Source organism: Pyrus communis, chromosome 6 (assembly GCF_041283825.1).
Source record: "Pyrus communis isolate YQ-2024b chromosome 6, ASM4128382v1, whole genome shotgun sequence".
NCBI classification, from domain to species: domain Eukaryota; kingdom Viridiplantae; phylum Streptophyta; class Magnoliopsida; order Rosales; family Rosaceae; genus Pyrus; species Pyrus communis.
In genome coordinates this window covers 7,991,758-8,019,326 of record NC_142570.1, presented here as the reverse complement: position 1 = coordinate 8,019,326, position 27,569 = coordinate 7,991,758, and the positions used below count along the sequence as shown (strand labels likewise).

General features: G+C 36.6%; 3 protein-coding genes and 1 long non-coding RNA gene across 9 annotated transcripts; all 4 read left to right on the top strand.

Annotated features, from left to right (window-relative positions):
* Window positions 1-212: 212 nt before the first annotated feature.
* On the top strand, window positions 213-736 carry LOC148696214 (uncharacterized). The gene is made up of 2 exons (XR_015963530.1): window positions 213-349; window positions 546-736. It is a non-coding gene; the product is annotated as an uncharacterized LOC148696214 (long non-coding RNA).
* A 2,465-nt stretch (window positions 737-3,201) lies between these two features.
* On the top strand, window positions 3,202-7,552 carry TRE1 (trehalase 1). Of its 2 annotated transcripts, XM_068449928.2 has the most exons (12): window positions 3,202-4,106; window positions 5,046-5,165; window positions 5,303-5,418; window positions 5,541-5,641; window positions 5,747-5,856; window positions 5,956-6,028; window positions 6,113-6,280; window positions 6,370-6,457; window positions 6,589-6,688; window positions 6,777-6,990; window positions 7,188-7,290; window positions 7,456-7,552. In XM_068449928.2, exons 1-11 carry the CDS (start codon window positions 3,463-3,465, stop codon window positions 7,275-7,277), a joined length of 1,824 nt encoding a protein of 607 aa, XP_068306029.2. In that variant the 5' UTR covers window positions 3,202-3,462; the 3' UTR covers window positions 7,278-7,290; window positions 7,456-7,552. The 2 variants fall into 2 exon arrangements, with proteins under 2 accessions (XP_068306029.2, XP_068306028.2); XM_068449927.2 differs by having other exon boundaries at window positions 7,188-7,552.
* An 11,083-nt stretch (window positions 7,553-18,635) lies between these two features.
* Window positions 18,636-21,486, top strand: LOC137711449 (short-chain dehydrogenase TIC 32 B, chloroplastic-like). The gene is made up of 9 exons (XM_068450691.2): window positions 18,636-18,650; window positions 18,727-18,898; window positions 18,983-19,214; window positions 19,348-19,427; window positions 19,514-19,670; window positions 20,122-20,203; window positions 20,316-20,403; window positions 20,496-20,542; window positions 20,650-21,486. Exons 2-9 carry the CDS (start codon window positions 18,775-18,777, stop codon window positions 20,851-20,853), a joined length of 1,014 nt encoding a protein of 337 aa, XP_068306792.2. The 5' UTR covers window positions 18,636-18,650; window positions 18,727-18,774; the 3' UTR covers window positions 20,854-21,486.
* A 2,313-nt stretch (window positions 21,487-23,799) lies between these two features.
* Window positions 23,800-27,371, top strand: LOC137711352 (uncharacterized). Of its 5 annotated transcripts, none has more exons than XM_088695692.1 (13): window positions 23,800-23,989; window positions 24,080-24,219; window positions 24,267-24,340; window positions 24,555-24,628; window positions 24,713-24,807; window positions 25,024-25,121; window positions 25,214-25,297; window positions 25,585-25,665; window positions 25,788-25,871; window positions 25,994-26,089; window positions 26,182-26,264; window positions 26,644-26,732; window positions 26,882-27,371. In XM_088695692.1, the coding sequence occupies exons 3-13, from the start codon at window positions 24,299-24,301 to the stop codon at window positions 27,220-27,222; spliced, it is 1,167 nt and encodes a 388-aa protein (XP_088551818.1). In that variant the 5' UTR covers window positions 23,800-23,989; window positions 24,080-24,219; window positions 24,267-24,298; the 3' UTR covers window positions 27,223-27,371. The 5 variants fall into 5 exon arrangements, with proteins under 5 accessions (XP_088551818.1, XP_088551817.1, XP_088551816.1 ...); XM_088695691.1 differs by having other exon boundaries at window positions 23,810-23,989; window positions 24,075-24,219; XM_088695690.1 differs by having other exon boundaries at window positions 23,814-23,989; window positions 24,539-24,628.
* The last annotated feature ends 198 nt before the right edge of the window (window positions 27,372-27,569 follow it).

Genomic DNA, 27,569 nt, shown 5'->3' with positions numbered 1-27,569 from the left:
CTCCTTCAACGTTCTCTTCGATGCCTGAACTTTGGTTTTCTTTTCCGGGTAAGTAGACTTCTCCATGAACTTGACTCCTCTCACTCCTCTCCTGGATTTTCACCTTATTCTATATAACCACTTTGTGCCTTGTTCACCCAGGTTATAAAGAAAGGGGAAAAGGAGATGAATCTTTTACATTGTGTGAGTTACTATTGGCTGACATCAGTTTCATTTGGAAAGTCAGTAAATTATGTCTTGGGGTGGTAAAGAAGGCCCTGAGAGAGTAACCGGTCAACCAGGGTGGTGCTGCTTTTCTGTTCCGGAAGGCTGCCTCTGCTTCCGCCTGGTCCAATATCCAGATTTCCAGGTTGGTTGTCTGCTAAACCTTCCCTTATTTTTACCGCTCTCTCTGCCTCCAGGATTTATTGCTTGATGAAAAGGACCATGGACCACAAGACCCCTTTTTAGAAAGTTTTTGGAAGGGGGTTTTGGTTCATGAATTTATTTATTTATAGGACTGCTAGATAATTGGATTTCTTATGTGTCCTTATGGCAACTTTCAGTCTCATAAGTCAGAGATTGTACGGCCTTTTGACCGGCCGTAGATCCTTTCAAAGTTGAACACAACTTTTTCAATCAGGGTGGGGAGCTAGATTGTGGTCATGATTCCATTCAATGCATTTTATCCTGAGAGATGTAAGATTCTGTACAAAATCGTCCAACACAGAAAATGGTCCAACATAAATTTCTCTTCTCTCTTTTTGATGCAATGAATCGGCTGTAAAGGTGCGTTTATAGTGAGACCTAGAGACCCAACTCGGTAGGGGTCACCCTTTTCATGGAGAGCAACTTACATGGACTGGGACGTCTCGTGGCATTGAACCTATTACAGGTAAGTCCTCTTTTCATGGGTTTGGAAAACTATTTACCCTTAGTAAACCGCTTGGTCAGTTTGGTTTCAATATTTTAAAAGTAAAAAAACCAACCTAAGCGGTCCTGAACCGGTTGAGAACTCCCTGAATTGGTGATGAACTGGTTTGAAATACTCCAGCGAGCGGTCCATATTTTCGGTGAACTGGATGTGTAGGTGGTGAGGGAGGATTAGTGCTTGTTTGGATGTGTTTTTAAAATGACTGAAAGCATTTTGGTGAAAATGTTTTTGGAACCAATCCTTAGTAAAAATGCAAGTAATTTTGAAAAAGCATTTAAAGTGCTTCCTGGAAGAAGCACATAACTAGTGCTTCTTGAAGAAAGCATTTTAAGTGCTTTTGGAACAAAAAAATATTTTTTCTAAAAGTGTTTTCAGTCATTTTAAAAGCATATTCAAATAAATCCTAAGATAATAGGCAGGTGAGGGATATTATTGGGCTCAAATGAATGGGCCGATATTGGGTTAGAAATGGGTCCACTAAAATTGTTGAGATACAAAAAGTAGTAACACGAAGCCTAAACAAAACTCTCATCACTGCGTATAATTACATTCATACCCCCATGCGAGCACCCCAGCACCTCTGCCTTTTTATTCTTCTCCCCCGACCATATAGAAAGAGTCCCTAGTTATTGTATTTTAGTTAATAATTATTATTTATTTTATTTTTTGGAATTGCATTTTTGAGTGGATTATTTGGGTGAGCTCCCTCCGATGATGAATTTGTTGCTCGTTAATATAAAAATATCGTTCCAATTTCTGAAGCTGTAAGAATCGCAGCTTTCTTCCGTGTGGAACTGAAGGGATATCTGAGGGAGGAGCTTAACCAAATTACTCAAATACCCACCCGACCCACCCCTCCCTCCTTTCGTTTTCTTTCCCCCCTTATTTTTGTCTCCTTTTTACTTTTTAATTTTTTTCCCTTGTTCTTTTTCTCGCTTTTATTATTCCCCTTAAAAATAAATTAACCTGAAAATTGGACGACGCGTCGTTTGTTTGGAAAATCCTCAATAGTAAACAATGTTTATCTTCTCTCTTTTGGGGATTTTGGAGGTCGCAATTGTCATCACTCGACAAATGGAAGATGGGAAAAATCAAAGTAAAAAGGGCGGACAGGTGGTGGTTCGGCCTAAATCCTGATGGTCAGCCGTATCTCGTTCCTTGTAAATATTGTGTTTTCAATCTCATTTATAAATTCATAATCTGAACCATTTAATTTCTTAATCTTCAATTCAAAATTATCTTTACAATAAAAATATCTAAATTGACGGAACACAGTAGTGTCCAAATAGTGTTTGGTGAACTGTTACATTAAACCCCATATAAAAAAAAAGTACTGCACTTTTACATTAAACCCCATATAATTCTGGAATTTGCCATCGCTGTACGAGTGACGAAAATCATAAGTTTTTTTTTTTTTTCAAAATAGCCCTTGGGAAGAAATTGATTTCATTTTAGATGAAATCAGCATTTAAAATATTGATATAGGTGAAAATATCTGAACTTAAAGGACATTCCGCTTCATAAATAAAAAAATGAAGAGGAATAATATCATAGAATATCGATATCAACCGATTTATTGATTGAAATGACTAAGACTAACCCCTTATATATATATATATATGTTTGTAGGAAAGAAATGGTCCAACATGAGAGATAAGTTGCATTCAGGTTGAATCCCTCAAAACGAAAAATTACCATCCTTTAACTTTAATATACCAAACGAGTCCTATAAATTAGGATATTAATCTTTTTGTTGATTAGCATAACTTTTGGCAGCGTATATGCAACACAACTTTTCTTACACACCCCAACTTTAGAATATCATAAGTTTTGTTATATACAATAATATAATATACACACACACATGCATACAAGATCTCGTCTTTATGCACACTCTGGTTTAAAAAATTTCTTGTCACATGTAGTCAGATCTATTCCAACAGTGAAAAAAAAATACAATAAATATTCTCCTCCACGGTTAATTTTATATCGAAACAGTAAATGATCACAATATTCTTAAACTATATTTGTAGATGGAGGAGGCTATATAATCCACCATGATACAAGTATTGTTATAAGGTCGTCATTCAGTATTACAGTCTGGTGGTATTTCTCTTCACTTGGAAGTGAGAAGTTTTAGGTTCGAATCTTTTAAATGACGAATTCGATACCAAATTAGGTTACTTATTGTGTGATTTAATTCAACTTTTCTCCTTCTAATGTAAATATATCGATGTGCTAAAAAAAAAAAAAAAGTATTGTTATAACGTCAAAGCTCAAAACTTCAAACCGACACTTTCCCTTTGTTGTTTCTATCTTTGTCACGGCATCCCATCAAAAGATTGAACATTGGATTTGTCAAGAGCCAAAAGGCACTCTCTTGTTCATTCAACGAATACTGAGAAGTAAAAACGCGATTCCAACCTAATTCCAAAGTGCCGGCTTTTGTCCTCTTTCCGATTCCGACTTCTGTCATCTTCTTTCTTCCACCTTCATCATGTCGACCATTTGCCCACTCTGTTTCCACTCCCATCACAACTCTTCCAACAATGCCGGAATCACGGTTTCCCAACTGTGATTACAACTCTCCATTCCCGTTCCTTTCTTCTCTGCTTTTCCTTCTATTAGTCACGACTACAACAACGGTGGCAAAAGCCTGGACCATGACCGGCGCTAAAGCAACCCCTCCCTGCGTTTCCGATTCCGGCCCCGTAAAACCCACCACCCCATTGGTCGCTTTCCTCGAAAAACTCCAAGAAACTGCCCTCGCCACCTTCGGGAAAAAAGATTTCGACCCCAAATACTACGTCGACTTGTCGCTAAAGCTCGAATTGCCGGCGACTCAGAAGGCTTTCGATCAGCTGCCGCGGTCGGCGAGTGGGTCCGTGTCGGCCAAAGATTTGAAGGAGTATGTGGATGAGTACTTCGGTGGTGCTGGGGAGGATATGGTGGTTGCAGTGCCGGAGGATTTCGTCCCGGAGCCGGAGGGGTTCCTGCCGAAGGTGAAGCACCCGGAAGTGAGGGCTTGGGCTCTGGAGGTGCATTCCCTTTGGAAGAACTTGAGCAGGAAGGTCTCTGGTGGGGTCCACAAGAAGCCTGAGTTGCACACCCTGCTTCCTCTGCCTGAGCAGTTTGTGATTCCTGGTTCAAGGTTTAGGGAGGTTTATTACTGGGATTCTTACTGGGTGATTAGGTAAGTCATTAGTGTTAATTTCCCTTCCTTGTGTTTTAATTTTTGAAAAAAGGAGAGTTGGATTGATCATGTTGTTTGAATCATGTGCACATGTAGCCATGTTTTCTTCTGAAATAGCTGAAAACGCTTTCTATCGACCAAAAATGCTTATGACAAATATTTGGCAAGAAAAAACTTAAAAGCATTTATAGATTGGTCATAAAAATGCATTAGAGAAGCAGGTGTTAAATGCTATTTTCAGAAAGCACTTCGCTTTTTTAATAAAATTTTAACTTATTTCTAATAAAAACGCTTTTAACAAATGTGCTTATGAATAAAAGTGCTTCTTGGGTAAAGAGTTCAAAACCGTCATTAATATACTTGCTTGACAGTGCATGTCACATGGCAGCCGCCCACGTGTTGCATTATTGTTTCTTTTTGAAAAGGTGACATTAATTTATAGTGTGAGTTGAGAATCTGATTCTATTGATTACTTGAGCCAAAAATCCAATCGACTTTCTTGTGTAAGACTAGCTTGGATGATTAGGTCCCTTTTGATAAAAGCCTTGTATGCCGAGTGGGTTCCTGTCTTTTTTTGCAGGGTAGGGGTCCTAGGGGATGGTTGGTGGAAATTTAATGCTCTGAAACAATGGTTCTTCATTGGATAAACTGTAGCAATGGTCACTAAATCATACCCCGAGTTGCATTTTCATCCCTAAATTACAATAATAGTTGTCGAGAGAGTCGACTGAAAGACCCTAGAGTGCAATGTGTGCCTTAATTTGAGGACAACATCAATTATTACAGGAATTCAATGACGAAAATGCAACTCCGGGTATTATTCATAGACAAATTTTCATTGCTTGTTCATTTGGTGTCATCATGGATGGAGTAATCTCGTTTTCTTTTTTTATCAAACATGGATGAAGTACCCTTTGATGGTGTTAAGATGTTGTGCAGGGGCTTGCTAGCAAGTAAAATGTATGATACAGCAAAAAATATTGTGACCAATCTCCTTTCCTTGATAGAAGAATATGGATATGTCCTAAATGGTGCAAGGACCTATTATACTAACAGAAGGTAATGCTTCATTCGCTTCCTATTTTTTCTACCCTTATTGTTTCACACTTTTATAACTTTTAATGCAAGCAAACTTTTAACAGGATTAATCTGTCACTCACCACTTTTATTCCTTCTCCTTTGGGAAAAATTTGCAGCCAGCCACCACTTCTGAGTGCAATGGTTCATGAAATATACAAGCAGACGGGCAATGTGGAATTGGCTCGGAAGGCTCTCCCTGCACTGATCAAAGAACATGAGTTTTGGAATTCAGGTATGGTGAGAATCTGTGTTGATGAAAGGTTCACATTGTCTTGGTTGCCTTCTCTGATGTTTTTGATAAACTTATCTGCGGTGGGTTTTGTATAGTTCTAATTTTGTTTTCTGTTTCTGTAGGTATTCATAAGGTAATTGTTCAGGATTCTGAAGCTCAGAATCACACTTTGAGTCGATACTACGCAATGTGGAACACACCGAGGCCTGAATCTTCAACCATTGTATGTCCTCTCTGCGTGCTTTATTCGAGAAACATTTCTGTTGTTTATATCAATGGCGGGAAACATTTATGTAGTGTATCCCTTTTAACATCTTATGCCTGTCAGGACAAGGAATTGGCTTCCAATATCTCGAACGCTTTTGAGAAACAGCAATTTTTCCGGGAAGTGGCATCAACTGCTGAGACTGGATGGGATTTCAGTACAAGATGGATGATGTAATGAAGTATTTTGTATATTCATTACCTTCTAGGAATGAGTCAACCTTTAAAATTTAGGATGCCATATAATTTGAGGATTTTGTTTTCTTGTTGCAGGAACCATTCGGATTTTACAACGTTGGCTACCACATGGATTTTACCTGTTGATTTGAATGCATTCTTACTAAGGGTACGTCTCTCGATTACTAACAAAAGAAGCCCCTGTATATCTTATTATCTGCAAACATTACAATCTGTTTATCTGTTGATGCAGATGGAACATGACATTGCCTTCCTTGCAAAAGTCACAGGAGACTCTAAAATTTCTGAGCGCTTCCTGAAAGCTTCTGAAGCAAGGCATAAGGCCATAAAAGCTGTTTTCTGGGATGTAAAGAAGGGACAATGGCTAGATTACTGGCTCAACAGAAACACATGCAATGCGGTATATAATTGTATAACTCTTTGATTTTCTGATAGTTATGAACTTATGATAGTGGTTATCTTAATTTCTTCACATTGATATGCTCGTAGGAACATCAAACATGGGAAGCTTGTAACCAGAATCAGAACGTATACGCTTCAAATTTCGTCCCTTTGTGGCTTGAGCCGTTTTACTCAGGTTTGTGCTTCCAAAATTCCATCATGCTAAACCCGAAATCTTAAACATGAAAGTATTCCGCTATCCATTTCATATATTATCTTCGTATACGCTGTAAACTAAGAAAGCCTTTACCCTTTGTGTGAGTGAAGATGCATCTGTGGTAGAGAAAGTTACAAAAAGTCTTCAAAGCTCAGGACTGATTTGTCCTGCTGGTATTGCAACATCCCTAACAAACTCAACACAACAATGGTAAGCAAAAACAAACTAAATTCGAATATATATTAGTTTTCTCTGGAATTACATTGCAAAATTGCTTGATGGGAGCTTGTGAAAACAGGGATTTTCCAAATGGTTGGGCTCCACTCCAACACATGATAGTTGAAGGTCTGTTAAATTCTGGATTAGAAGAAGCGAAATCAATGGCGGAAGACATTGCTGCGAGGTGGATCAGAACCAACTATGTTGCCTTCCAGAAAACACACACAATGCATGAAAAATATGATGTGCGAGAATGTGGAGCAACCGGTGGTGGTGGTGAATACATACCCCAGGTATGCACTTAATCACTTTTTTTTAACAAGACGATATCTTAAACAAGTCTAAATCTTTCGGGAAGAGGGATTCGAAATTGATCACTTTAATTGTATTAGAAATTAAGGCGATTGTTTTATTCTCTATATAGATGTTCTTTAGGTGCTATCAGACTAATATGGTTTGTTTAAATCTGTTTGTGTGTATTGCAATGCAGACTGGATTTGGGTGGTCAAATGGAGTTGTATTGGCATTCTTGGAGGAATTTGGATGGCCTCAAGACAGAAAGATAGATTGTGACCCTTAAGCACTAGTACACGGTATTATAAAAGAGCGACCCAAGCCAACCATGCTCTCTGCTTTGCGATGGTCGAGATGATTTGATATTATATTTACCAGTTTTGGGATGTAGAAAATTGAAATTATTTATGGCATGGAGGCCTCTACTAGAAAATTTTCCCAATTGTATGTCTCTCTCTTGTCAGATGACGGATCACGTTATTGATGTGTACAATATGTGAGAAAATCTTGTATCACCAGTTTGCTTGTTCGACGAATGAGAAGATGTCACGATGTCAACAACTATGGAGTTGCAGTATTGATGGTATCAATAACATGATAAATGCCTAATGTCAGTATCCATGGGCTACATTACGTGTTATGTGTGGGCCTATTAAATCGGCCAATAGTTTCGGGTCATACATGGTTGGGTATCCGGGTCATGATAAGGACTTGTATTGCTTGATACACTTTGTGGGGTTCAGCTTCCACTCAGATTCTTAATATTAGTTTTGTGATTAGGACAGAAGGGTTAGATTTGCCCTAGAAGAGGCACCGATTGGGATCTTTTGATTGATTGATTTTACAATAATTTCCCAGAGCTGGTGGAAGTTGATTAATTAGCTAATCAAAATTTTGCGTAATTGTTTGATTATTATACTAAGATCAAATCTTTTGCGCTTAAAATGGGTGTAGGTTCTATGTGGCTCAATAAATGACTGATATGGTATTTATTATCTTAATTTTTTTTAATTTTGTTGTTATAAATTTAATATGTGTCAAACACTTATTGGGATTACAGAGAGACCACACTTATTTTAGGTGTTGAAAATTTGATCTCGATCATACTCCAACTCATACATGACAAGTAATTAATATTTAATTAATTAGCTAATTGAAGTAGTGTGGAAAGATTCAGAATAATTAAGGCTAGAATATTGAATTCAAGTTTTATTTTTATATATCTTAATTAATTGATTAGGGCCCAATCTTATGTATGTAGTGGGTGTGGGTGAGTTTAAGAGATAATATATCCTCTAAATGGTGGAGAGATGTTTGTTTAAGTAAGGAGTAGGTTTGGCTGTTGCGTTGTAAGTAGTAATTAGCAGTTCGTGTTGGGTTTTAGGGGAGGATAATGACTTTATAACAAGAAAAGAAAACCAATATGCACACACAACTTAGTCATCACACGTACATGCTCTGACTCGGATCATATAAAACAGATTCAGCAGTGAAGCAATTGGATTTGATCCTGGTGCATGCGGTATCATTATTTTTAATCTAAAAGAGAAAAGAAAAAAACCATTATTAATGTGGTAACTTAGAGGATTTCTGTTAAAAATATGTTGTTAGAATTGTCTTCTTCAATCCCTTACGTTTCGGATTTAAACCATTTTCCTTTTTTTTTTTAAGCATGGATTAGTAGCAAGCTTGGTTAGTAAATTTAGGAAACCATATAGGTGCGTAAATTTGTTGAAAAATATTTCTGTTTTGTGTACACTTCTCAATTATACGGAAAATACATTGGCAAGAGAAAAATTATACAAAAAAATACCTATTATTTTTTTTTTAAACCAAATGTATTTGGGAAATTTGGATAAATAATCAAAATTTGAACCCCATATGGACTTATAGCCACACTTTGAAAATTATGATAATTATAACCAAAACCTGATGTGAAAGTACTATTATACCCTATTTAACCATATATGTCTAGGGTTGGTTCGGGTTGGGATCCCGAACCGAAACCCCTAACCCGAATCCCAAACCAAAACACTTTGGGATGGGATTTTATATCCCGAAACCGAACTGAAACTATTCATTTCCCGAAATTCGGGATTCCCGAAAATGTTTCGGGATTTTCGGGAAACTTTGGGATTGGGCCTTGAAGCCCAAAATGTTGGCCTTTTTAAACTTTTTACAATTTTAAGCTCTTTAACAAGTAAGCCCACCCATTTTTCAGGAAAAAAAAAGTTAACAATTGCAGGCTTGTAGCCCACTGCCCGAACATCCCACCTGTTTCAGTTTCACAATCACATAAATAAATTCAATTCAATCAAAGTTCAACACAATTTCATCTCATAATTTCAATTTTCATACCAAGCAAGCAACAACTAATAAGTTAAGCTTAAGATCACAATTGTCTACCAAACTAGTTACTTAAAAGTGCATGCAACCAAAATGAAATAAGTTAAGTTTTACAAACCAAACTACCGAATGAAAACCACTTTGAAATTTGGTTTGTAAGCAAAACATAGTTTATAAGCAAAAAAGTGCATGCAACCAAAATGAAGCTTAAGTAAGTTCATTCCCTTTTGTCCCTTCGGCCCCTTCCCCTTGTTGATGAATGACCCATTGTCATTGATGGTGAACCCCTTCCTCTTGTTGATAATTGAACCCTCCTTTGTGTTGGTGTAGATGCTCTTGAAATGGGTGGTCACGGAGGTAGTGATGGGCGACGTTGAACTTGAGGTGGTGGAGGAGGTGGCATTTCACAATAATATATCACAACCACAGTTTAGCATATATATAATATTCATATCTCATATATTGATCACACACACACACACACACACACACACACACACATATATATATATATATATCACAACCATAAACTGACAGAGTGCACATTCCATAAACTAATCCGTAAACACATATATATCAAACACATATTTATCTATGATCCATAAACTGACAGAGTGCACATTCTATAAACTGATCCATAAACACATGTATATCAAACAAATGCACGCAGAAGGAAACTAACATGCTGCACAGTTGGCAATAGGAGAATAGGCTGAATAGCTATAGCGTGCTTTGATGAATATGCTTTGATAAAATAGTAACAAATGCAGTAAGGAACTCACACTTGCTCTTAGATATTAGTTTCATTATATGATTGCCTATTAGTATGCATGAAAAACAATACTTCATGTATGACACTGAAGATGTATGTTGGTTTTTTCTTTTGAAAAAGATTTTAAAGTGGTTTTTTGGTTTTTTTTTCTTTAAAAAAAAAAAAGATTTCAAAGTGGTTTTCTAGTGTTCAAACTTCAAACGGATTGAGAAATAACTTGTTTGTCATAAGAATAAAACTATTTTAGTTATAGTTTGCAATGGAATAACTTAATAAGCATGCAAATCATAGTCAAATTTATGAAAAGGATATCCGATAGTTTCACAACTGTTTAGGCGAAACTGATTTTCCATATGTTGAGATAAATTTGGGTTTAAGGGTACTTAAAAATAGCGAGTACATAAAATAAAACAATATATGATGCAGCTTTTATGGCAAAGCCCTGCACTTACCCACTCTAATTCGAAACCCACAGTCCTCAAACCCTCACACATTCGACAAAACCCCAGTGAAAATCAAAAACCTATACCTGGATTTTGGGACTCGATTGGTGTTGGATTCGTGTCTTCTTGTGTCTGCGTCTCTGTGTGTGTGGCCGGCTGGATGAGCATTGTTGAAGTGGATGGAGGACGGAAAGAGCAGCGTGAGTTGATGGAAGAGCGGAGTGGTGGGAGCACGAGCAACTTTGGGAGATTAAGTGTGAGACTGTGAGAGTGAGCAACTAAGAGACCACAAATGGCCTAACTCCATGGACAGTTGGATTAAATCTTAACCAATCCAATGGTCCAAGTAATTTCTAATTATAAATTAAAAATAAATAAATATATATATATATATATATATATATATATATATATAATATTTGGTTTGGTTCGGGATTACTGAACTCTTTCAAAGCTGTGGCCGAATCCCAAATCGAAACTTTCGAGATGGGTTCAGTTTCGGGTATCGAATTTTTCAGGAAATTTGGTTCGGGCATTTTTCAGTCAAATTTCGGGACGGGTTAGGGACAGTTCGGAATTTTCAGAAAAATTTTACCCCTATATATGTCTGCAATATCTCAAGCTTTTCTTTTCATGTCAAGTGTTGTCGCTGTGTTGCTCTGCACTCGCACTGCAATGGAGACACAAGCTTCTTTCTTTTTATTCATTGCAGTAGCAACAGTAGCACCTTCTTGCCTATAATTTCCTCTTCAACCAACAACGATGCCATTTCATCCCCAAACCATCGTAGGTACCCTCTCTCCTGAATTTTCCCCAAAATCTGACTACATTTTGTTTAATTAATGGTGTTTTGGGATTGAAATGGTAGTTGGGTTATGATCCTTCTGAAGACTCATTCATGCTCGAGGCCAACTAAAAGCCAAGGTTTGTAAATTTGTAAAATTTCCAACTTCTAGGCTTTCATTTGTTATAGTATCTCACCGGCCGCGATGGCGCTTCAGGCGCTCGTACGATGGCGATACGGAGTAGGAGTTGGTCAGGGTTTCTTGTAGAAGCCTCTTGTTCCTAAAATCAGAGCCCATGATTTGCTCCACGACTGCCACGGATTGCTACATTTTTTGCAATGGTTGGACCGTACGATCCACGATGGAAATCATCATTTGCGGATTTTTTTGTAATACTTTTTAAATTTTTAATTTTTATGGGTTTTTGTTGGGTTTGATGAGATTGGAACTTGGAGACTAGCATGAACTTGGTTTTGAGTTTGAAGCACCTATTGTCTTTTTGGATCTTCTGGAAACCTTATTTTTAGGGTATATTAGTACTTTCATATCAACTTTTGGTTATAATTATTATGAACTTGAAATGATGGCTATAATTTTATATGGGGTCTAAAATATGGTTATTTTTCAAAATTTCCCAACGTATTTCGATCACTATGCTTTTTTGAATTGATCATAAGAGATAAGGGCTCGTCCTTTCCCAAACCCTTTCCTAGATCTATCAAAGGTGAAGCATTGAAGTTCCACAACGGGTAACACAAATGAACGAGTTTATTATTATTTTTAGATCTTGAATTTTAATGAGTTTTTCTTCGTTTTCAGCAGTTCATGAAAGAATGAATTGAGAAAAAACCTATGAATGTACTTGCTACAAGAAAATATCTTATGATAGTCAATATGGGCCCCCACCACTTATCAATGCATGATATTCTTTGACTTATCATTACTCTAGATGGTGAAGATGTTATTGATTGTAATTATCACATTCATATTACGTACTCTTGTATTAGCACATTTTTTTTTTCTCACATGTTTCAATTATCTCTTATAGAAAAAAAAAAATACTATAAAAAATAATATTTAATGAAGAAAATTTTATTTTATTTTCTGTAAAATTTACCAAATTATACAATTACATGTTTTATAACTATTATACTCATCCCAGCGGCGGATCCAGGATTCTAATATTGGTTGGTCATAATCAAGGTACAGTAGGTGTTCGTCGGCGGGCTGGCTGAGGCCTAGCGCCTATGTGCTTGGACAGGGCCTAGAGGGGCCCTATGCAGGGGCTTAGACGGAGTATGCGGATTTAAGTACATCTATTATATATTTTATAGATAAATGCCTATTTACATTAAAAAAAAACTATATTTGTATTGAGATTTGAGTTTACTTTTTAATTAGGTTTTTTTTATGTAACTTATAACATGCAAAAATATGATAATTTTTGCTTTAGTATTTTAATGAATTCGATCGTATGATATGATAATTTAAGTGATTACGAGTTCGTAATACTTTACGAAATATTTTCTAGATGTCGTATGAATTTATAGTGAATTTTAAAAGAAATTACGGTGTCAATATGGTGTAAAAAGGTAAGTGGCCCTCTACCACAGTGGTGCGGATGAGTGTTGCTCTTGCACCATGATATGGGTTTGAACCCCGTCGGCTCCCTAATCTAACAAATCTATCGTTTGACAAAAAAAAAAGGTATAAAAAGTATTGGTTGAGTAATACATCATTGCTTTATTAATTAAAATGTTAGGGGGCATTACATGATTTGAAAACAATTAGAAAAAAGAAAACGAAAAAGAAAAATGGGGACTTGGTCACATGGTAAATGGAGAGAAAAAGTCTTCATTCTCATTGAAACCAAGGTCCAAGAACAGCAGAGCCATGGTGGTATTTCTTCTTGGTTCAAAGCTTATGTTGCACAACATATGCATAACCATGATGGTCTTCTCTCTTCTACCACCTGCTCAGACCGTTGGGTGGTCCTCATAGGTCCTCATAGGCACTTTTTCAGACTTCTAGATAATTCCAGAATCACCTGAGTCCATACATTTAGCCGCCTCAGCTAATCCCCTATGTTACTATAATATATATATATATATATATATCCCATAGCAAAATATATATATTTTTTTTTTCTGTGTATGTATGTGTCAAAATGGTGTGACGGTGAAATGATGTAACCTTGGTTTATAAGAAACTCCTTAACACATTATTGTATATTAAACCAAAGATTTAATTAATTAATTTGTGATTGAGTTAAAGGGATGATTGAAGTCATCAAATGGAGATTAGTTTAGAGTAAAAGATTGGAATCCCTGAGCTCTAACCATAAGGGAAGAGGGACCCTGCAAGATTCTGCAGGGTATGCACAAAGGAGAGAGTGGCAATCATTGAATCATGGTAGCATTCAAATGGCACCTCAAATATAATGCATATATGCTTTTGATAATACCAAATGGGTTTATTTTTTTCTTATATTTGAATTGGGAAATGAGTGAGTGGAAAGTATATAATGACCAAAGGCTCCAAGATTTTGCATATTATATGGAGAAAATTGGAGCAGTAGTTTTTAAATTTTGCTCATTTTGGTCTTTGAATTAAAAATTCGTTAGTATTAGTCTCTGAACTTATTATAATGCGGAGTAATGGTCTTTTTGGCCAACTCCGTTAAAACTTCCATTCATTTTATAAAGGGACAAAAAATGGATGGAAGTTCTAACCGAGTTAACCAAAAGGACAATTGTTCCACATTATAACAAGTCCAAAATACCAATACTCACGGATTTTTAGTTCAATGACCAAATCTCCAATTAAGCCAGAGTTCAAAGACCACTGCTCCAATTAGCTCTTATCTAAATAAGGTTAAACAATGATCTTACGGAATTTGGTCCTGTCTTAATCACTTTAATTTGATTAGTCAAAAAAAGTTGGCGAACTAACAAAACACCCAAATCCAATGTGTTGATCGGAGGTGGGTGGGTTGTATTCAAATATCGAATCAAATATTAGGAGGCAAATCAGAAGGAAAAACAACTTTATTGGGGCTGCTGAGAAGGTCTGCTCCATGGAAGTTTCACACATTATGAGGCTTCATTGGAGTGCAACAGATGAGCTTGCAAAACAGGACCATAACCCCAATACTTAATACATAATTTTTTATTTATTTCTTGTCTCTAGCTAGTAATTATATTTAATGAAAGTGCTCTAATAAGCAGCATTTGAACTTGAAGGAAATGCTCGCCAGCCACTGATTTTAAACCTTTTATTACACTCCAAAATGATTTTCGTTCATTTTAAAATTGCAAGTCAAGAGATCACACCTAGCTAGTCGGTGCATCATGCATGGCTTCAATTCAAACTTCATTTCTTATTAATTTTTCAACTGGATATTCGGAAAATGAGAGGTTAAATGCAGAATCTCGAGAGTAGTGGCGAATGTTCTTAATAATCCAAGTTATATATAATTTATCAAACTCCTGCAACTCGAAAAGCTAAATTTAGTTCTTTCTTTTTTTTCTTCCGGTTGTTGAAAGAAGACTAAGATTTAAGTTAATTAATTGTACCCTTTTCTTTTTCTGGTTTTAGAGTTGGGGCCAACGAACAACCAAGAAGATGTGAAAGGCTGTATAAATGTTTCCACCTTTAGAGATAGCAGGGCGTGATAAATACCTAGCAAGATGTATGAGGTGCCCCAGCATGCATCATGTTAGGATAGGATAAGAACACCTTTTTCATGATTTTTGAAATTTACAGATAATGTCTGAAGTAAACAGAACCATATATATAAATGATACACCGACACCTATTAATATATGGATTGGGGGCCGATGAACTGGATCTGTAGGGTTAGGACCTCATGATCACCATATTAATTCTAACCTAATGCTTTCTGTACTGAATCAAGGATTAAAAACAACAAAACCGCTTTACTATAAGAGCTTACATGTATACTAGCTAGGGTTCTCTCCTCTCAATGTGATGCATTTGGGTTTGCATGCCAATTCGAACGTCGCACTTTCGAACTAGACATCTTCCTCGGGCAATTCGATCGATAACGACTCGGTATGTAGCTGATGATAGGTTTTTTCATTGACCTTCATTTACTAGAAATCTTCCTTGGCCTAAACCCTAAACCACTATATATGATTGCATATACAGTATCAGTGCATATATAGCCTATGATATGAGTCCCACTTATGCGATGAAAACTTTGATACTACCGTTACCACTGACGAGTACAACAATACAACTTATCCTTGTTACAAAACCGGCTTTTAACGAAAACATGCCCAGGTACTTATATACATAATATTTTGCTCGATCACATACTCGATTTAAGAAAAAAATGCATGCTACTATGTGAACTAAACATTCATGATTCGGGTATTTTTCTCGACGTTATGTGGAAACTATATATAGAACTTAATTAATTGTGGAAGAATATTGATATGATGTCATAAGGTCCCCGCAGGAGGGCAGGGGCACTATAGAAATAGAGAAGTGCTTCAAAAAGCTAAAAATTATGCACTCCCATTGCCCTTTATTATCGTCCTTTTGGCTAATAATATAAAGGAGCTACCACCTCTTGTACTCAACTTTTCTCAAACTATTGCACATCACAACTAAAGTGTCCTAAAAGAAATAATATATTCTCTTTGATCAATTATGCAAATTAAATTTTATTATATTCATTAGTATAGGTCCGATTTTGCCAAATGTAAAGACATATATATGGTGTATGTGATATATATATATATATATATATATATATATATATATATGGAGGAGAAATGAAATGGTGCACATAGATATGTGATTGTTTGACATAAGTGGATTTTTTTGACACTAAAAATCGTTTTATGAGATGTAAGAAACAATCGAGTGATGCGGATGCATTATATATTCGTGAACTTACAATTTGAAGAGTAGAGAATCTATTTTACACAGAGTTGTCCAACTGAGTGAGATATTCGTATATGCATAACCTGTCTATAGCTGTTTTCATAAACCTAAACCTAAACCTAAACAAAACCTTAAGTACCTTTAGTGACTTCAAAAAGTTATGTTTTAAAAAGTGTCTTAGGTTATTAGGTTATTATTAAAGGATAATTGATTTTAGTGGCTCCAGAGTCAAAACAAAACAAAATAAAATCAAAACCTAATTGATTAGCAAGTTAAAAAAATGGAATAAATAATATAAAAAAAAAGAAAGAAGAAAAAAGAGGTTTGAACAAGAATGATTGACCGGAGGCGACTTTTATATCCCAAGAAAATGCACGCTTCGAGGTAGCAGGATTTGACCGATCTGCAGAAACTTGGAACCCTCACGTGCGATTCCCATTTGACAAATTACAGAAATTGGCACACTCTCTCGTACATTCATTTCATTCATTTGATTCCTTCACACTTGTGCCTTCTCTTCTCTTATTATCTATTTCTTTTTTCTTAATAAATTAAATTTCGATTCGATCCCAAATGGTTTACCAACTATCCCACGAGGATGTAACCTGTTTTTATTCGAGGCTGATTATTTTGAATTTACTTGCTTATTATTTTTCATTAATAAATAGCCAATGCCCATGCCTTTGCTTTGTTCATACTCTCATTAGGATATAAAACAATGTTTTGATTCAATGATTCCACCACCTCAAATTGTTTTACAAGCTCTTTATTGTAGAATTATTACATATATCTTAATTCAGAAGGGAAGGACAAGATTTTGCAGTGAAGAATTAATATTACATACATCTTATTTTGGATTATTACTTTTTAATTTGATTAATGCTTTGTCGAGATTTTATAGTTGGGTCAGCACTCTGTTTCGAATAACACATATGTTGTTCTAACTTAGTCATCTGCATATATCGTCAGGCGTCAAGTGTTTGATTTTATCATGTAAGATCTCAGTGCAATTCAAAGTGAAATCATTCAAATAAATTGTATATAATATTTTCAATATGTTTTAGGTGGTATCAGAAATTGAGAAAAAAATTTCTCTTCTCAATTCATTTCTGATTAATGATATCCTTCTTGCAAGATTATTTTTCTAAACCAACGTAGGAATGATAAAAATAAATTGTTTCTATAACTTCTTTTTGTTTTTATCTTTATTCAAGAGATCGACCATCAAATTGTCATAGTGAGATAGTGGATAAGTGTCCTTAATATTAAAGCCACAGATCCCTTTAAGTTATAGTTTTCAATTTCATTAGATGATTGATTTAGATTTCCATAGTTCTTGTTTTTAATATCTTAATGTCAATTATACAAGAAAAGTGGAAATTTTTTTTATTATGCCCCAAAAAAGGTATCATGTGTCATTATATAATGAAGGGGAGTTTTATTTCTTAGGTAGATTTTTAAGACAAGTATCTCATAACTTATATAGTGACAAATGATGTATTACCCCGTATTCCACAGACACTAACAAATATCTCAACAAAGTAAGTATGATCTTTTTTTTTTCGGTGTCCTTTAACATTTTATTAAAGGATATCTCAAACAATGTTTAGAAAATTAGTATGTTAAAAGACTTTTAGAAAAAGATAAACAAGAAATAGAAGTAGATTATTCGGTGCATTATTGCTACTTCTTTAATTTAATGGTTCCCGGCAGGTGCAGCTTGTTATTTTTTCATTTCAAAAAAAAAGTTTTTAATGGTTTAGATGCTATAAAAAAGATGTAGTAAATGGTTTCACACATTATTGCTTGATTCTTTTCCATTAGTACAATCAATCATAACCCTCATCTCCCAAAGAAATATATAAAACCAATTCAACCGCCCCTCAATCTTTAAAGAAATAATTTGTCTTCATTTGATTGGATGAGATATCATGTTCGCCTCATATACGACGAAAGATAAGTTCGATACTTATTATGATGTGATTTTATTATGAGTTCGTTTGCATGTTGTAAAAATATCTCTGCATAAATATGAGAGGTCAAACACTAATTAGTTAGTAACTTATTATGATGTTATCTACGCGTTTTAGCCTTTGCAATATTTGAGTAATAGTTAATTAAGTAGAACGGTTATGGATTAGCTCGGACCACAAATTTAAAATACACCGAATTAACGTAATCATGCAAAATAAAAAATTTAATCTGATCTATCAATCACTGACAAATATGTAATCCTCCCTCTGCCCTCCCCTTCTCTCAAACTCGCTTGATTCCCTCCACCGTAACCAAACCTTCCTCTCTCTCTCTCTCTCTCTCTCTCTCTCTCTCTCTCTCTCTCTCTCTCTCTCTCAGTCTGCGTATGTATTTAATGCAAAGCGGCTCCTACTTCTTCAGACACAGTAAATAACCTAACCAAAAACGTACGTGGTTTGCCTCTCTCTCTCTCTCTCTGTCATTTGTTTTGTTGTGTTATAGTCAACGTGGTCAAAATACACTAGTATCAGTGATAACAGCGCAAAAAAAATGCTCGACACCGTCAAGTACCTAATCGGCTCCCCCGGCGCCAGCGGCTACGGCTCAAAGAGTACAGCCGAGCAAGTCACCGACGCCTCCCCCGATCTCAGCCACATCACCGCCATCATTACAGGTACGTACTCCCACGCCGGATTACGAATTGTCCAACACAGTTTTCACAATCTCTGACGATCGTGCGGTTTTCGGATTATATCAGGTGCTACGTCAGGGATCGGAGCCGAGACGGCTCGAGTTTTAGCCAAGCGCGGGGCCAAGCTGGTCCTCCCGGCTCGAAGCCTCAAAGCCGCCGAGGACGCCAAGGCTCGAATCCTCTCCGAGTTTCCCGGCTCCGAGATCATCGTCATGGCTCTCGATCTCAGCTCCCTCGCTTCCGTCAGGAGCTTCGCCTCCGAGTTCGAGTCCCTCCGGCTGCCTCTCAATCTCCTCGTGTAAATGTTCTCTTTCTTTCTTGTTTTCTGTTTTTTTTGTTTGTCAATTTCTTGTTTTCTGTTTGGTTGCCGAGAAAATGCAGGAAAAGAAAAAGAAAACTGACTAAAAAGTGTTCTTTTGGTTTTGTCTCAGAAATAATGCCGGAAAGTTCGCGCACGAGCACGCGATTTCCGAAGACGGAATCGAAATGACCTTTGCTACTAATTATCTCGGTAATTATTACTATTACTCCCACTAAATCTAAAATTAATGTTAAATTTGTGGATTTTTTATTCAATAATTATTAATACTTTTTCAGGTCATTTTCTCTTGACGAAGCTGTTGCTCAACACAATGATTGAAACGGCTGCGGCTAGCGGCGTTCAAGGGCGAATCGTGAACGTGTCGTCGGCCATTCACGGCTGGTTTTCTGGCGATATGATCCGATATCTTGGCGAGATAAGCAGAAGTGGAAGGTCATTTATATTATAACATGTGAATTTATTTATTTATTAGTACTATGATTTTACTAGGTTCATAATACATGAATTATGTGGAACTGGAAATCCTTATGAGCAGCCCATTCGGGTCTTTCAAACTTGATCCAACGACTGCAATTATTATAACTTTTAGAAATGTCTCATATTTGGAGCGTTGAATCAAATTTTAACGGTTCGGATGGGCTGCTCAAGAGGATCTCCATCCTGAGCTCAAGAGAGAATCCAGTTCCACAAAATGTAACGAATGTTACATAACACGTTGATTAATAACACCAGTCGAGTTGATACAAGAGATCAGGAACTGTAGCCGATCGATCGAGTTGGATTTCATTGTTATTGTTTAAGTTGTTTAAGTGATTATAATTCATTTGTCTTCAATAGTTTGAATTTTTTTTATCTGAATTGGAAAATTTGTCTGGAAGCACAGCCAGTACGACGAGACGCGTGCGTACGCGCTCTCGAAGCTCGCCAACGTCTTGCACACCAAGGAACTCGCTCGCAGACTCAAGGTTTGATGATTAAAAGGAGATTTTGTTTTTTTTTTCTTTGTGTTTTTCTTCAAATTATTGTCCCTAATTTGTTTTGTTTATTTGTAATTAACTTATTGTTTTTACTAATCAGGAAACGGAGGCCAACGTGACCGTCAACTGCGTGCATCCGGGTATTGTTAAGACCCGCCTCACCCGAGAACGTGAAGGTCTTGCCACAGGTTCGGTTTTATTCACAAGAAACTATGAATTGATTAGTTGAAATATTTGTGTAAAACTTTTGTGCTGAATTAAAAGAGTTTTGAATATGTAGATTTGGTGTTCCTGCTCGCTTCAAAGCTCTTGAAAACAATCCCTCAGGTTAGTTTATGGGTATAACCGGATGATTATTTTGGAGTATCGATAACAGTTTCGTTAATTACATTCTGCATGTGATAACATTAGTTTCGTTATTTGTACTATTAAAGGCTAGTGCGACGACATGTTATGTTGCGACTCATCCTAGGCTGGTGGGCATGTCTGGGAAGTACTTTGCTGATTGCAACGAGACATCGCCGTCGAAGATGGGGTCGAACTTAAGCGAAGCTGCTGGATTATGGTCCGCCTCTGAAATCATGGTGTCCAAGGATTCCAGTGCTATCTTGGATCCAAGCCACCAGCTGGAGCACTAAAAGAATGGAAAACGGATCGTCAGTTATATATATAGAGAAACAGAAAAGCATCTTAATTATATAACTAGCTAGTTCTTACTTAGTGTCTGTTAAATTAGCTAGCTAAAATACAGTAGTAAAGTGGAGGGGAGAGTTAATTAGGAAAGAAGGAGGAGAAATATTTATAATACACTGCTAGGTTTGAACATAAATAGTAGTTTTAGTGACATGAATATATAAATATGGTCTTTTTATCCAAAATGGTGTCTGAGATTGACATAACTTCTCACTTGGGTACATGAGATTTAAAATCGATAGAAGTGGTCCTTCAGATTGTCCACCGTCAATCAATTTGGTCATTCTATGAGAAATATCTGTTAATTTAAGGGTATTTTTGTCAAATCAATCCCTCCTCCTGAACTGGTGGTTTCTTCAATTCAACGGAGATTTTTTTACAGAATGACTAATATGATTGACGGTGGACAATTTCAGAGGCCAATTCTATCGATTTTAAATCTCAGAGACCAAAGTGAGGAGTTATGACAATCTCAAAAACTATTTTGGCTAAAAAGTCTATAAATATTTAGATAAAGAAAGGCTTTTGATGTATGAGAGTTGGAATCAAGTTATGACCAATGAAATTAAAGTTGTTTATTTTGTTGGTTTCTATATCATTTTTGAGGTGTACGTTATTAGATGATGCTGGTCTTACTCTCTTAGAATATTGGATTGGTCATTGGTGCATTTTTAAAAAAAATATTTTTTTTAAATACAAGCCATGTTAGAGTAGAGAAATTTGAAATTAAGATCTTGAGTAATGTTCTTAACTACTTAAATCACAAGTATTTTGCATTCATTACTGTATACATAAACAATGATTTGATCGAATTATTTAGAGTTAACTGTGGACTTTGGTTGGAGATCAAGAAAGTTCTTGGAACCCTAGTTTTGTATTAACTAATACATGCATGTACTTGAATAAGATATATATTGGTTCTTCTTCACGGAAAATATATCTGTTTTTATTTTTCCAGGGCATGCATGTGGAGGAAATATATTATGTTTGTATATATGGACTAGAAGAAGAAAATGATATATGGAGGATATTAAGATTTAAGGACATGCATGGGGTCAGTTAGTTGCATGTGGTGGTGGTTTAGTTGCATGTGGTGGTGGTGGTGGTTGTATTTTGAAGAGTATCTTTGGGACTACTGTGATGGGGTGTACTACCAACATGCGTGCTGAGTCTGGTGACTGTCTGTAACTGATGCATGCGTTCAAGGAAAGGAAGTTTCAAGTCCTCAAAAGCCTTTCCAAAAGTAAAATTTGCAATCTCCAAACGTTACATGCGGACAGATCCAGAAATTTTTTCATAGGTAGACAAGGTATAAAAGTATGTTGGTAAGTTGGGATTTAGCCATGGCGCCAGAGGAATTAAAGAAGGAAGTTGAGATAGAAAAATAGTGAAATAGGTGAATTTTAGTCAAATGAGCCTTCTTTCTTGCGTTCGTGCATGCCTGTACTGCCCATTGTGGCCTTAACCATCTGTTGGGCGGGCAAAGTTCGGTTCAGTAAGGGAGACTTTCGAGGTTCCATCGTTGCCATAATATATACGAATCCGATCTTGCATCTGTGGGATTTTTAGTTCACTAATATTATATATAATATACGTATGTTTCTTGTTAGTACATGTCCTATGTCCATGAAATATAACATATATACTTATTTATCTTATTTTCTTATATTATAATATGTAAATTAACAAAAAAAAGTCGTGGATTATTTTGTGCAATGGTCACAGTAGAACATTTCTCAAAATAAATATAAAGGAATAGACGAGAGGGAGACCTTTTATTGCAAAGAAAGACAGGAGGGGTCTCTCTGTGAAATGGTTAGGTCGAAAAACATAAAGCCGGGGTTTACAGAAACCCTAGCTAGCTATTAAGTGTCTCGATCAGAAGGACTTATTAAAGCTTCCTGTTATCTCTATTTACACACGAATTCCCAAAGGCCAAGGCTAAATGGAGCATGCAGACCAAACACAGAGCAGTTAATTGTCCGAGTCTTCCCTCTCTACAATTAATATGGTTTGCTTCTCCCTACAGTTAGTATCATCTCTGTCTCTGCCTAACATTTTTCATGTATCTCAGTTGATTACCGAGTCGGGTACAAAATGGATCAACAATATTATGATATCGAAATCGCTAATTATGAGAGTTCAATCTATGACATCTATAAGTGATCGAAGAGAAATATCACTAAACCGTATTATCGGAATGCTAAACAAAGTGAGGCCACAATAGTCTTGAAGAGAAAACCAGAGGGATGAAAAGGTTCCCGTTTATGAATTTTCTGTTATTTCGTTCCTTATGAATAGTATATAGAGAATAGCTGGAGGCACATCTTCCTGCACATTGTCAAAGTTCTACCATATATCAAGAACTCCAGGTCTAAAAAAGATCGCAAACATTTCAACATCTGTGAAAATACTCTTGGAGCTAGAATTTAAGAAAAAATTAAAAGAATTACATAGTTATCTCTACAAATTAGTTGTAACATACGTCCCCGATTAATATGAAAAAAAGAAAGTGAAAAAAGTCTTGTCCTGCGCTTGTATAATAGCACCATATATAGAGCTCCCAAACACTTGTGCTAGGGCAGCCCTTTGCACACCATTCCCTTCAATTCGCTCGAGCACATCCGTCATCGTACTACCTCCCGAAAACACTCGCGCACATCCGTCATCGTACTACCTCCCGCAAGCTGGTATAAGACTTGTCTATCTCATACCTGAACAATTAAGTAAACATCGGCTTAATGTATTATATTAATCACACTTGATCAATACATGGCCCTTGTTTAAGCTCTATAAAAGCCCAAACCACATGTAAATGCACCTCCACATTTAAGCCCAATCAAGCCCAAAACGCTAAAACCCTGAAAATCGCATAACCCCCGAAGAAAGTTAACAAAACTCATCCATCCCAGCTCTCTCGATCGATCTCCTCCCGCCAACCGGAAATGGCGACGACTCTGCTCCCAGAGACCGCCCAAAAGATCCTAACCCAAGAAGCCCTCCGCTCCGCTGCCAAACAATCCCAGCGCTGCCTCACAACCCCGGTCCGCCTCCGCCGCGCCATCAAAAAATACCTCCGAGGTCCCCTCTCTGTCTCTCTAAAACTATGTATGTCTATTATCTGTGTAAGTTATGCAAATTTAATTTATGGGTTTTGGGATTTTAGGGCAGGATGAGCCCCACATGAAGAGGAAGGTGCTGAGGCTATCGTAATCCTTCAGCCAAATCAAGGATGTGAACTCGCAGCTTGTTACGGCGACTTCACAGCAGCTCGTTGAGGACCCTTTGCGGTCTGTCGACCAATCGCAGAGGTGGAAGATCAGGAGCAACTATGGAGATATCGGTCTCACCTACAGAGACGACGAGACCATTGCTTATGTTGCTTCCAGGATGCCTGCTGTCTTCTCTGCCTGTCACAGAGTTCTCAAGGAGGTATGAATTGGGGAATTTTTTTTATCCGGGTAGTGTTGTATGATTTTGAATTATGCGTATTGGTGCTGTATTTGGTTGGTAGCTGAGAAATGGTGGAAAGTAGAGGAATTTATTTTCAATTTTGCTGGAAATGAGGTGCTTACCTTCAGTTTGATACGTTATTGTGCTTAAGAGTGTGGATGGTGGAATTGGATGTAGAGTTGCTGTTTTACAGGTTCGTAGAAGGATACCTGATTTCTCTCCAGCTAAAGTATTGGATTTTGGAGCTGGCACGGGCTCGGCTTTCTGGTGAGAAGCTCATTTGGCGTTATCTTTCGATTGTTAATTGTGTGTAACTATGAATTTGGTTATGATGTAAATTGAATGATATAGGGCACTACGAGAAGTCTGGCCACATTCCTTGGAGAAAGTTAATTTAGTGGAGCCATCCCAATCAATGCAGCGGGCTGGGCAGAAGCTTACACAAGGTTCTTGACGATTTGAATGTTCAAACTAGTCTTGATATTATTTTGCCAAAATTTTTTTTGTAATAATATTTCCAGATAAATTGTCTATAACCTGCAGTCGTTAAAGAACCAATCTACTAAAACCTTTAATTTCCTATTGCAATGTTTCATGCATTATCAAAGAGTGTCACGGAGCTCAATAAAAAATCTGACCACTTTATGGCATGGTTATTTTAGGTCAGAAGAACTTGCCACTTATTCGTAGTTATGATAGCCTCCAGTCATTGACAAAAAGTATCACCAAGTCAGAGCGAGAACATGACCTTGTAATTGCTGTAAGTTCCTTAAATTTTAAACACCATGTTTGCCTTGGAATATTGGGTACGAATAATAACTTATCTTTGTACTTTGTTGCAATAGGGTGAAGTCCTATGTGTTTGGAGAGATACCATCGCTCAAGGATCGAATTACTATAGTACGTCAACTATGGGATCTTACACGGGATGTACTGGTATATTTTACTTTTGCATATGGATGAGTTTCGTGTTTCACTATGATTTCATGACAGAACAATTTTGCTTGATCTTATGCCCTGGTTTATGCCATTAACAAAGAGGACAAGTATCATGTGGTTTATGCTCTTCTCACAAACAATTTTGAAAACAGTGGCAAAAGAAAGACATACTGAATCTTGTTCACTATCCATGTTTTAATTGTTTTCATGGCAATTTTCAGTTTGGAACTTCCCAATTTTTAGCCTAATATTTTTACTCTTTGATTTTTCTAAAATTTTTGTAGGTTTTGATTGAACCTGGAACACCGCAAGGATCTAGTATCATTTCTCAGATGCGTTCTCATATATTATGGATGGAAAAAAGGGTAAGTTGTTTTTCTTGTATTTGTTCTTTGAGATGAATTTTGAGTTAAGATGCTTGTTCAATTTATGTACTGGGATTGTGTCTCAGCAATCATGCATAATTGACACACTCATCACTTATTAGAAATGCCGTAAATCTAAAGATGGAACTGAAGAAACTTCAAAGGACTTGGTGACTCAAAAGAGTGGTGCATTTATAGTTGCTCCGGTGAGTATGAGAGCTCTTTAGCTCATATTTTTCTGTTTCGAAACTAATATGTTGCCCAGCTTCTCCTTTGTTTTCATTAAAACTGTGAATTCTCATTTTATTTTGTAGTTTTTTTGATGTAGTGCTCTCATGATGGACAATGTCCACTGGAAAATGCTGGAAAGTATTGTCATTTTGTTCAGCGCTTGGAGAGGACATCTGTTCAGCGTGCATTCAAGGTTTGTCCTTAAATCCATCCACAATCATTGGATCCAGTTGTGAGTTGGAACCTGCTCTTTAATTGATATTACCTTCCTTGATATTTTTGTAGCGATCCAAGGGTGGGCAACCATTACGTGGCTTTGAAGATGAGAAATTTAGCTTCGTTGCATTCAGGCGAGGACAAAGACCACGGTTAGTACTTTTTGTGTTCATGTTCAAAATTGTGGAATGTGGGATCTCTAATATTCTTCTTAGACAATGGATGCTGAAAACCCCATTCTCATACAGTTATACAATGGTTTAGTTAATTTTTATTCTGGTTTAATCTTTCTCCATGTGGTTTTGTTCTGCCTAACTGAGTGTCTTTCTTATAAACACTCTTTTAACTGTCAATGACCTTAATTAAGTGATAATAATCATAAACATTTTGAATTAAGCCAATCATTAACTTCTTAAATAAAATAATTCCTGTCCAAATATGTACTTCCCTCACAGTTTGGTTCTTTTTATTCATAAATATACTTGTGTCAGGAATTCTTTCTCTGATGGTTGCACTTGGTAATGTGATTAGGGAACCTTGGCCGCTTGATGGTATGAAATTTGAGACTTTAAAGGAGCAACATGCTAAACGGAGTCCAGAAGATCTCGAGATAGACCTTGGTAATTCTTAAATGAGTATCCTTCAGTATAAACATCTTGATGAGCCCCCCCACATTACGAACTGTGATGTATTGCATTAATACTAACATTCTGGCCATTTGTAAACAATTATTTCTTTGGTTCTGAGAATTTTTGTTTGGCCTGGACAGATGAGTTAATTAGCTCGCAGCAAGCTGACCTCGTTCCATTTGAAGAACCGAATCCAGTTAACTATGATTCCGATGTTATGGAAACTGATGTGGTGGGTGAAAATGACAAAAACAACGAAGAGGAAGATGAAACAGGTCATGCTGATCTTGGTGGCAGTTGGGGTAGGATTATATATATGCCTGTACGAAGGGGCAAACAGGTTACAATGGATGTTTGTCGATCAACCAAACGGGATGGTTCAGAAGGTGAGCTTCAGAGAGTGGTTGTCACAAAGAGTAAGAACCCTACATTACATCTGCAGGCCCGAAAGTCTATATGGGGAGACTTGTGGCCGTTCTGAAGATGTAAATGTCCGTAGTTATTCACGTTGTAACCGCAATGTATATGGAACTATGATGTTATGTTGAATGTTTATTATTTGATTCTATGTACCTTATTAGACAAAGTTTCATCAATAAGAGATGCCACTGTGGTCTATAATCCTCCAAATCCTAGCTATGAGCTATTCCATTTCTCAGAATTATTAAACGCACCAAATTGACCACATTGATGACACTCGTCTGTATTAGTGTCAGTTATGTGTAGCTTAACCCTAATGTTACGGTAGATCCGTTGTGTGGTATTAGTATTTGGTATAGTTTGAAACAAAGAACTATCGAGGGTTCGAATCCCTCTTTAGCATGAATA

Coding starts and splice junctions, on each gene's coding strand:
- TRE1 (XM_068449928.2), top strand. CDS start 3,463: ATGCCGGAATCACGGTTTCCCAACTGTGATTACAACTCTCCATTCCCG. Junction 4,107..5,045: donor GATTCTTACTGGGTGATTAG/GTAAGTCATTAG, acceptor GATGTTGTGCAG/GGGCTTGCTAGCAAGTAAAA. Junction 6,458..6,588: donor GCTTGAGCCGTTTTACTCAG/GTTTGTGCTTCC, acceptor GTGTGAGTGAAG/ATGCATCTGTGGTAGAGAAA.
- LOC137711449 (XM_068450691.2), top strand. CDS start 18,775: ATGCTCGACACCGTCAAGTACCTAATCGGCTCCCCCGGCGCCAGCGGC. Junction 19,671..20,121: donor GAGATAAGCAGAAGTGGAAG/GTCATTTATATT, acceptor CTGGAAGCACAG/CCAGTACGACGAGACGCGTG. Junction 20,404..20,495: donor ACGTGAAGGTCTTGCCACAG/GTTCGGTTTTAT, acceptor TTGAATATGTAG/ATTTGGTGTTCCTGCTCGCT.
- LOC137711352 (XM_088695689.1), top strand. CDS start 24,240: ATGGAGATATCGGTCTCACCTACAGAGACGACGAGACCATTGCTTATG. Junction 25,298..25,584: donor ATCTTACACGGGATGTACTG/GTATATTTTACT, acceptor AAATTTTTGTAG/GTTTTGATTGAACCTGGAAC. Junction 26,265..26,643: donor AGGCGAGGACAAAGACCACG/GTTAGTACTTTT, acceptor TAATGTGATTAG/GGAACCTTGGCCGCTTGATG.